General features: G+C 38.9%; 1 protein-coding gene across 1 annotated transcript in view; it reads left to right on the top strand.

Moving 5' to 3' along the window:
- Nucleotides 1-447: 447 nt before the first annotated feature.
- LOC133326697 (uncharacterized) overlaps nt 448-11,420 on the top strand; it is a 93,002-nt gene continuing 82,029 nt past the window's right edge. Inside the window, exons 1-3 of the mRNA XM_061535316.1 lie at nt 448-501; nt 1,087-2,029; nt 6,448-7,351. Coding sequence (XP_061391300.1) covers nt 448-501; nt 1,087-2,029; nt 6,448-7,351 — 1,901 coding nt within the window. The remainder of the gene's footprint in view (nt 502-1,086; nt 2,030-6,447; nt 7,352-11,420) is intronic.

The raw sequence follows: 11,420 nt of genomic DNA, 5'->3' as shown, positions 1-11,420 counted from the left end.
TCGCGGATAGCGCGTAGAGTCCCGTGTAGGTCGTCCCCTCCTAGAACTGCAGTCCTGTCAGTCAAGGACTGATTTTCATCAGTCTTGACATTATCGTTAGCCAAAAGAATTGTCGGTTCGTCAATGTTTTGTTTTGGAGTTGATGCACTTGTAGCAGGTACGGCTGTAGGTGCCAAGGCATCCACACCTAGAACAGCCGGATCACAATCGCTTGATCTCGACGACACGTGGCTTGTGACCTCATCAACGATTGCCGCCGGTACTGGGTTATTAACTCCCTGCACCGTAACTTTATTCTTTTTACTTCGTTTTCCCATCGTAGTTGATTTATTTAAGGGCACTACCCCGAACCATTTTGGTCCACGGGATCCGAAGATCCCCAGGGTTTCCACAAGGTACAGAGAAAAGTTGATCTAGGAGACCTAGGTCAGTTTCTCTCTGCACATCATGGAGACCCCCTTCCCATCCGCCACCCGGGAAGACGCGCCTAGTGGGAGATTGGCAACTCCCCTAGGTTATTTACCCCTTACTCATATATTCAATGTTTCGTTATCATTAGGATATTTTCCTCAATTTTGGAAATGTAGTTCTATAATTCCCTTTCATAAATCTGGTAGTAGATGTAACATTGAAAAATACAGAGGTACGAAATTAATTGATATACCAAAGCTTTTTTAATTGCCTCTATAGTATCTCCTTATCAATATGGCTTTATAATTGGAAGATCAACATAAATAAATATTTTAGAGCTGACAAATTATATTCATAACGGCTATACAAATAAACTTCAAACTGATGCAGTCTATACAGATTTTAGTAAACCCTTTGTCACTGTCGTACACAAACTATTACTGGACAAAGTCGATATTATACGCTTCCCATCCATGTTCTTGAAATGGATGAGAAAATGAAATGGATCTGATTTTGAAAATTATGGTTACAGGGAACATAGTATTTTCAAATCTGCAATTTACATATTTGCTACAAACATAAAAAAGTTGTAGCAACAATAGTTATAGTTTCTCGAACCAGACAAAAATTCTTCCAAGGTTTTTAATCAAATTTTTCATTTTCTTTTATTTAAAGATATATTTTTCACATCCTCATGTGCATTCCAAATTACGAAATGGTAGTACAAAGGGAGGCCGTGGAAATTCAAGATCTTCAACTTCTACAGAAAAGAACGGAGGAGGTTCCTCTGTTTCATCCGGCAATGGAGGCTCTACACCCAGCACGTCGCCAACAGCATTTTTACCACCTCGTGGAGAGAAGCGAAAATCAAAAGATGAGCCGGCATCACCTTTAAATACTGATAATGAAACGTTGGCTACACCAATGGTGAATGCAAGTGGTATTCCAATTTCTCTTACTGGAGGAGGATTAGCAAATCAACCACAAAGTTTGATAAACCCGGTAACTGGTCTTAATGTCCAAATAAATACAAAAAAATGCAAGAATACAACGCCATGTGCTATATCACCTATATTATTGGAATGCCCTGAGCAGGATTGCAGCAAAAAGTATAAGCATGCTAATGGTTTACGTTATCACCAATCGCATGCCCACGGAAGTATTTCAATGGTCGACGATGATTCCATGGCAGATATTGACGATTCTAACATAACCCCTATTCCCAGCCCAGTATGCATAGCATCAGCTCCAACAGATTCTGAAGTCGTAGAAAATGTATCGTCAATAATAATACCGCAAACGTCAACACTTAACATTTCAGATCCCTCAAAATTGTCGCAGAGAAAATCGAGCGACCAAGAAACCGAGTCGTCCCCGTCGGTCCTTTTGGAAAATGCTATCGAAGCCGAGAGTGAAATAATATCTACCGTCAGTGATGACATTATACAAAATGATCCTGCTCTATCTAAGTGCCCAAAAGTACTTAATGTTTCTAATAATACCCCTGAATTGGCTTCTCCTTGTCAGCCAGTAAATGTTTCTGACAACGATGTTGACTTAAATGTGATTTCGAAAGTAGAACATTCTTGTGAAGATGGTTCTGAGCACAACCAAAGTGGTAAGTATACATCTGACTACGTTGTTACATAATTCATACATTTATTTTGTACACTACACATGTACTGTATTATTATATTTTACATATTTAGTACTAGCTGACCCGGCAAAATAGTCAGGCTGAGTCACAGTTTGTTATTTTTATATAAAAAAACCAGTGAGCGGAGCAGTATATTGGGACGGGGCCGACCATGCGATACCCTACACAACTACCACGTAATCTAACTTTCTGAGGATGTTTATTCCGAGTCTGAGTAATATTTCGTGATATTTGCCCCCTCTTGTCCGATTAGAGGTTAACAACACCTCTACCTTACTTTTTTCGAATATTCAGTACAGTCCTTCTAATTACTTGTCCAGATTACCTTCACGGTGGGTTGTGTTGTGATTTTCGGATTATACTCGACTCGAAAACACACAAAAAATTAAGTTTTCGGTCCATTTCATCCCAAAATTTTAATCTGATCATCACCGAAAATTGTAGGCGTTGTTCTTGATCATAACTGGAACTTCATGAAAAATTTCAAAGCCATCAGCGCGACATTTCTCCCTCTAATGTGGTAATGGGTTACTGAATAATATCTGAATACGTAAGCACCTGTAAATATTTGACTGTAACTCCCACATCTGAGTAGATACATCACTATATTTGGTATCAATTTAAAGGCCAACCACTCCTCTTGGATATGCTATCAACTCCTGGGGTCTACATCCTCCAGGAGTAAATATGTATGCCATAGAATACAAATTTTGTCATTTTTCACACAAAAGTCAGGGTCCATTTGATTGACCGATCTTTATCAAAACATGCATGCTTATTCTCTGACCCGATCCCCTTCTCCATGCAAAAATTCGCGGTGTTTGGGCCATAATTGCGGCCTCTGGAGCGACCAGAAAAACCGACAAAAATTTAGTATTTGGTCCATTTCATCCCCTAAATATTAACCGATCTTTTCCAAAACAATAGGGGTCTTCATTGGCCTGAACCCATCCTACATGCAAAATTTCGTGAAGATTGGACCATAACTGTGGCCTGTATCGTGTTTACAAATTATAATGGACAGACGGACGGACACACATGTCTAGATCGACTCAGCTAGTCGAGATATGACGATCTGTATACTTAAAGGTGGGTCTAGGACCAATATTCCGCGGCGTTACAAACTTTTGGGGCTGCACAAAGCTATAATACCCTGACAACATAGTTGTGTAGGGTATAAATAGCAAATGGAAATTTTCAATATTAGTAAGAATTTTGTACAATTTAATTTCCAAAAACATTAATAAAAAATCCAAACGATACCTATAAAACATGTTCCAAAAAATTTATTTTGTTTAGAGATTGTGTTGTGTGAAAGCGCTTGAAATTTCGTTCAACTTCTTTTGCCTGTAAAAAGTTTAAAAAAAAAACCAAAATTAATTTTCTTTCGCATTGAAAGCGAAATAAACCTTTCTTTCGCAATACATAAACAGGCTGAAAGATAATTTTTTATAATAACTTTAAATTTATCACTAGGAATAAGTACAAATTAAAGTTCCAAATCCATTATTTTTCCTATACTAAATTTTAAGAGTTCAGATCTATTCGTAAGATTCTATTCGTTCACTCACTAGATTTATTATTATTTTATTTGTTTATTAATCAATCAAAAATCCTTATAAGGACTACAAATTAATGGAGAGATTTAGTATTATATTGTAATTTTTGGTATTATACCACCTCCTACAAAGCTCATCATCACACACTAATAGCAACCCCAAAACCGAAGTTCAAGACTGGATAGAGTAACTTGGGTTAATGTGGACCATTTTCTTTTTTTGATATTGTGAGCGTAACAACGGTAAAAAATAAAAACCAATTGTTTTCACAACATAGTAGATTTGTTGGCTAAATATATTCCAGGTCAAACATTATATATATATATTTGTCCATAAAAATGTAATTGCATTATATTTCAAAAAACTATACTGCGAATAAAAATAACTTGGCGGGTAATGTGGACCAGTATATGTGGGTAATGAGGATCAGTAAGTTAAAGGCAGGTTGTGATAAATTTCAATTTATTGCACTCTTGGGTAACAATAAATGCAAAAATATATGGGTTCATGTTTCGGAATAGTCCTCATTTAAGAGTACGGTCCCATTTGTGGTATTTTGAAAGTCATTGCTTCATTATCCAACCGCGGCACCTTTAATTTGGCATATGGAGTTTTCAGGGGATAGAATACCTCATCGCATATTAAATGCGCACATGTTTCGAAATCGTCCTCATGAAAAGGTCCCACTTTTTTATAGTGGTCCACATTACCCGACATTGAATATTTTTATTTAAAAATAATTATCGGCTTCAAAAATGAATAAAAATTTAAAATCACTGATTGCAATTACAGGTAAACGTATATTTTTGTTAAAGAAACAAGAAAACCGCATAACCCCATTATATTCGAGAAAAACAAAGAGTTCGACTATTTTGCAAAAACGTTCGACTATTGTGCTAAAAACTGTTAAAATTACACTTTTACAATCAGATTTTCTACTACTAAATTTTCAACATTGCAATTATTATTTAAAACCAAGTTTCATGTTTGTTTTTTACTAATAAGGAACACATTTATCACGGCGGCATTGAAATATTTCAAGCATTTTCTTAGATATGGGGTGTGGCCCACATTAGACGCATAGTCCACATTACCCGAAGTTACTCTATAATTCGTATTCTAAATGTACTTATGTTAAATGTTTTCGTACTATTAAAGCACCACACATTAATTTTATAATTTAAATTTAGAATGTTAAACATTTAAACAATGTACAAAAATATTCAGTAATTACTCAAAAAATAATTTACAAAATTTAAAACAATTAAATTTAAAATTTAATGTAATTAATTAAAATTTAATTTAAAACAATATTACACATCATTTATGGGATAAAATCGTTTAGTAAAATAGTTGGCAGCTATTTAGAGTTTTGTCAAATACTCTTTAAAAACAATAACGGTACTTTCCACATTTCCAAAAGCATTTGCTCAGTGCAACAAGTGAAAGAAAATATTTTTTAAATGCCTAGAAAAGAACTAACTATTGAAGAGCGAAAATAATAATTAATAACCATGAAATGGGAAAATCCTATTCCGAAGTAGGTAAAATGATAAACAGAACCAAATAAGCAGTCCAAAAAGTAGTTAATCGATACAAAAAAGGAAATATAATTAAAAATAAACCGCGATCAGACCGTCCCAGGAAGCTCAACATCAGAGAGGAACGATAAATTGAATGTATTTTAAAAAAGGATCCATTTACCAGCTCTCCAAAAATCGCTGCAGATTTTAAAAAATCATTTGGGAAAGCAGTTTCAGCAGACACGGTACGTAGGTGCATCAAGAAGTGTGGATTCAATGCTCGCACTGCCCGCAAAAAACCACTTATTAACAAAACAAACAGAAAGAAGCGTGTCGATTTTGCAAATGATTATAAAAACAAGACAAATGAGTTCTGGGAAAAAGCTATTTTCTCGGACGAATCGAAATTTAACATATTTGGGTCGGATGGACGCTCTTTGGTGTGGCGGAAAAAAGGCGAAGAGCTCAATCCAAAAAATACTCGGACAACAGTAAAGCACGGAGGGGTTGGAGTAATGGTATGGGGATGCATGTCAGCAACTGGTGTTGGCAATTTGGTATTCATTGAGGAAATAATGAATAAAACAGTTTACATGAATATTTTGAAACAAAATTTGAATCAAAGTGCTGAAAATCTCAACATTCGTGATAATTATTACTTCCAAAAGGACAATGATCCAAAACACACTACTATTGGCGTTAAGAATTGGATCGTATACAATACACCAAACATGCTGATAACACCTCCACAAAGCCCCGATTTAAATCCGATTGAGCACCTATGAGATCATCTAGATAAACGAATCCGAAATCATACAATATCCAGTAAGGCCCAACTCAAAGAAATACTTCTGACAGAATGGGGTAAAATATCGTCCGACAACACTAAAAAACTTGTATACTCAATGCCCGAACGATTGAATGAAGTTTTAAAACTTAAGGGGTATCCTACCAAATATTAGTTAAGTCAATTTAATTGTAAAAATTTAGTAATATTAAATAATTCATTATTTTTCTCCTGGGGTACCAAGACTTATGCTGTGCAAAAATATGCACTTGGCACTATGTCTATTTTGTTTTATATTTTGTTTTAATAAAAAAATAAATATTACTTTAATTTGTTGTAGTATAGGATTGAATACATGAAATAAAAACATATATTTAAAATGTTGTGAATTACTTTTTGAGGAATTACTAAATATTTTTTGATTAGTATGGGGTACCATGACTTTTGCTGCTCACTGTATGTAAAAGTGTATTTTCATTGTCATTCTTAATAAAATGTTTATATTTCCAGAAAACTTAGGAGTATTGCGATACGGACAGCCAGATTCTGCAGACAGTGCCCCAAACATTGCGTCTATAGAAAACGAAGACACCTTAAGCCAAGCTCGGCAAGATGAGTTTACAGCTGAACAGGGAAAGTCGAGGCCTGTGTCAAATCCTTTGTGTAAAGACAATTGTAGTGTGCAACAACAAATAGAAAAGAACGATACAGTGGGTGTTAGTAACGAAATATCTGCTACTAATTCTAAGGAAAATAACACATCTTCCAAGTCACCTGTTATTGCCAAACAAAAAAAACCTAGGAAGTCTCCTGGTCTTGGTGAGTTTGATGTTGATGGGTTCAGCACGTGTAATATGCCTTCACGCGAAGAGGTCCAAAGTCCCGCTTACAGTGACATATCCGATGATTCTACTCCTGTAAACGAACATCAGATTCCTGAGAAAGCTCTTCCACAAAAAACATCTGACATGGCAAAAAAATCTCCTGAAATTATTTTATCTTCGGGAGCTGGTTGTTCCTCTAATATTCAAACTGCAGTCACATCATCTCTAAGTGGATATGGTGTTTATCAATTTTATCAACAGCAGCAGTTCTTGGGACAACCACCAATTGAACAGCAGTCCAATAAAAATAGTATATCAGGAAGTGCCATTCATCAGTCACTCTCTGTGTCTTGTCCAGCACAGCAGTCACCTAATAACATTGACATTAACAGAAAAGATCCTGCCTTGGATTTAATAACAAAACCAACATCTGCAACTTTACATGATTCAAGCACTTCGTCACATGATATTAAGGATGCAAGTCAAATTCAGTCTTCTACAGCACCGAATCAAGTTCCAACCAGTTTGCCATTAGCGTCGAGTACTATAAATTCTGCCCCAAAACCTGTTTCACATTTTTATTCATTTAAGTAAGTAGTAGCAATCACTTTAATTTATAGAAAATATGATTTTTATTTCACAGAATACTCATTTTTTTAGAAAATTACAAGCAAAAATTGTAATTGTATTCGTGTTTTTCGTATATATTATGGTAATTTAATATGGATAAAAGCTATTTGTTTATACATACGTAGGGAAAGGGAAAATTGGGAAATAGTAGTTGGATAAGTCTATATTTACCGCATTATTATTTTGCAGGATAAACCATTTCTCCAAAAATTTTCCAGGTAATTTGTTTTCTTATATCATCTGACAAGTGACAGTTGCAACTTTTCCAAAGAATGCTTACTTAGAGCCTAGTTTGAAGTACTGGAATTCTCTAAATTGGCAAAGATTTAGCACGGTTAAAATCCAGTAATAATTGAATGTTTTCCTGTTTGTTCATAATTTTCTTAGAGGCTGAACAGAGTCAGATAAAGTGACTTTAGAAAAAATTAGGATGTACAGTAAAGTACTGTTATAGCGAACAAGTAGGGACCAGGCAAATTAGTTTGTAATAGAAGAAGTTCGTTATATCCAATGTAAGGAATACCCTAGGACAAACTGGAAAAAATATATTCAGTTCCGAAATAGACAGTTTTTGTGTTCTTCTTGGCAATATTTAAGCTGCTTCTCTTTTTCTTTGACGAACCTGACATTTTTTGCAAAGGTTGCAGTGTTAGGATACAAAATTACATTTTGTGCAGATTGTCATCGTTAAGTATCATGTATATTTGTAACAAGTTCGTTTTAAACGATTCAAAATAAATAAAATTTGAAATTTTGGACCCAATAACTAGTTTGTTATAAAGAAAGTTCGCTTCATGACCAGAAAGTTTGTTATAACCGGTGTTCGTTATAAGCGTACTCGACTGTATTCCAAAAATATTGTTTATTTAAAAGAAAGAATACGAATTTATAATAGGTTTCCATATAGATCAAATTATAATAATTGTTTATATCATAGTCTTCATTAAACTGAATAACAATATTCGATCGATCCCACGGCAGCGGGTTCTACGATACCGGATTGACCCGATTTATTTCGGCCAGCGGCTGCCAACCCAGTTATATATGTTTGTATTGTTTTTCTGTTTTGGGAGCAACATATCCCGGAATGCTTGCTCCGGATTCTTTTGGTCCGTGCCGGGATCGAACAAAACCCCGGACCGTGGTTCTGTTCGGTTTGCCAGAACATCATTCACCACAGGTCAGTGCCGGTGAGATGTAATGGGTGCAGGGAGTGGGTGCACTTCAGGAATTGTCCCGGGTTGGCCCGGTTGCGAGATTACAGCGATAGGGATTACGTTGCCTCGTGCTGCGACAGCACGATCCCCAGTGAGTCTTCGTCTATGTCGTCGTCTTCTTCGTCGGAGTACGGAACTCCACCGCAGTCTCCCGAACAGCACCCAAGTATGCAGCACTTAACACCGCACGTTGCTGTTCCCACCCCTGATAGTGCATCGTTTCTGCAATTTAATTGCAACGGTCTTCGAGGAAAAATAGAAGAGATAGTGGATTTCATGAATCGGAAGATTATTTTGGTCGCGACGGTGCAGGAAACCAAGCTCAATGAAAATTGTAGCCTACAGCGTTGTGATGGTTACAACGTTCTGAGGAAGGATCGCACCAGAAGTGGAGGTGGAGGCCTAGCAGGAGGATTCAGAGAGTTCACCAACCAGCGCTTCAGAGAACTTTCCATTCCTTCTGATGTACGGGTAGCAGAAAGGAAATTCCGAGGCATCATCACTGCTGAAGCTGCTAGATTTATACCTGCTGGTCGAATACCCGAGATGAGACCCAATTTCCCAGCAGAAGCAGTTGGTCTGGCAAATGAGCGTGATGAGCTCCGTCGATCTAACCCAGCAGATCCCAGGGTCAGGGAACTTACGTTGGAGGTCAGCAGATTAGTCGCGGAGCACAAGCGGAATAAATGGTTGGAGCACCTGAAGAGTTGCAACATTGGTACCGGAGTAAGTAAACTGTGGGCAACGGTTAAGTCGCTCTCGAATCCTGGTAAGAAGGATGATAGGACCTCAGTCACATTTAACGACGAAACTGTGACTGATCCGAAGAGATGCGCAAGCCATTTTAATCGACAGTTCGTCGAGCATCCCGAGAGCGACAGGGCGAAGAGAAGAGTACTTCGTCGTATAAGATCTCTTCCAGCCGAGGAGGTACCACCACAGTTTACGATGGGTGATGTTGCATGTGTCATCCGTAACGCGAAGTCATCAAAAGCGTTGGGCCCAGATGGAATATCCATGTGTATGCTGAAGCAGCTGGACGAGCCAGGAGTCGAGTACTTGACCAACGTCCTTAACTTGTCGATAGCCACCCACGTCGTCCCCGAAGCCTGGACTATGGGCAGGGTGGTCCCGCTACTGAAGCCGGGCAAGGATGCCAGCAAAGGTGAATCGTACAGGCCGATATCACTTTTGTCGCCAGTAGCGAAGACTCTTGAGGCTTTACTCCTCCCCAGCATTAGAGAAAGCTATCAAGTTGCGGATCATCAACATGGATTCCGTAAGCAACACAGTACAACAACAGCGTTGCACGCCATTTCCACGCATATAAGTAGAGGACTTAACCAGAACCGGCCGTGCGATAGAACAGTGTTGGTAGCGCTTGACCTATCAAAAGCCTTTGATACTGTCAACCATGCCACGCTGTTTGAGGACATAGAGAACACTTCCCTCCGGCCGAGTTTGAAACGTTGGATAATCAACTATATGTGTGGACGCCAGTCGTACGTGGAGTTCCGGAACAAGAAGTCCAAACCCCGTAGAGTTAAACAGGGAGTTCCCCAGGGTGGAGTGATTTCTCCGGAACTGTTTAACCTCTACCTTTCCGGTATTCCACGCCCTCCGGACGTGTGAGGATGTGTGAGGTTGAACGCCTATCTCATCGATTTGGCAGCCTTTTTCAAAGCGAGGAATATGAAAATATCCGCCTCGAAGTCATCAGCCACACTATTCACCACATGGACTGCGGAGATGAGAATGCCGTTGAATGTGCAGATCGAGCGGCATACAATTCCGACCACCAACTACCCCAAAATACTCGGGGTCACATTCGACAGCATGTTCAAATCGTCCGCGCAAACCACAGCTATCTGCGATAAGCTGAAAGGTAGGAACAAGGTCCTCAAGTCGCTTGCCGGCAGCACTTTGGGCGCAGATAAGGAAACCTTGTTGACCTCTTACAAAGCGATAGGTCGGTCTGTGGCTAGCTATGCGGTTCCAGTGTGGTCTGCGAATTCCAGTGATACGCAATGGAGAAATATTCAGACCTGTCAGAATGCCGCCCTGAGGACAGCGACAGGGTGCCTCCTCATGACACCAGTGGACCATCTTCATGAGGAGACGAAGATCCTTCCCGTACGTCAGCATAGCAATATGCTTTCGCTGCAGTACCTGCTCGGGTGTTTCAGGGACGATCATTTCAACCATCATATGGTGGATAGGACTCCCCCACCCAGGCGTGTCAGGAAGGATCTGCATGATCCAGAGAGAGAGAGGTCCAAAGATACAAAAGGGAGGCTCTAGATCAAGTTGCCTATCGAGCAGGTCTGAATGGCATTCATACAGATGCAGTAGCCGCAGCGCTGAACGGTTACAAAGTGAATGCCGTCCTCAGAGCTCACCCCCCACCCATAGCAGCTGAAGAACGTCAGCTGCCCAGACAAACCAGAGTAGTTTTGGCTCAGTTACGTTCTGGATGGTGCAGTCGGCTCAATTCGTATTGGTCACGGATTGATGACCAGGTGCAGGATATCTGCCCAGCATGTGGTACAGGCCCTCATACCACACTGCACTTGTTCAATTACCCAGCCAAACCTACTCACCTCACTCCGGAAGATCTGTGGTTACAGCCAGTAGAGGTAGCTGCATTTCTGAATCTGGAGACAGAACTGGAGGAAACATAACAGAAAACATACAATTCATATAAACTGCTACAACAACAACAATATTCGATTTGTGATTATGGTACAACTCTTCCCGTGAACTTTATTAGTTTATGTAAGAAAGCGATTGTCACCGACGATGTTATTGCAGA

The sequence above is a fragment of the Musca vetustissima genome, unplaced genomic scaffold (assembly GCF_032173495.1).
Source record: "Musca vetustissima isolate MV318-11 ecotype Yass unplaced genomic scaffold, APGP_CSIRO_Mvet_v1 utg14980, whole genome shotgun sequence".
In the NCBI taxonomy this organism is placed as follows: Eukaryota; Metazoa; Arthropoda; class Insecta; order Diptera; family Muscidae; genus Musca; species Musca vetustissima.
Note: the sequence above shows the minus strand (reverse complement) of the source record. Positions and strands in the feature narration are given on the sequence as shown.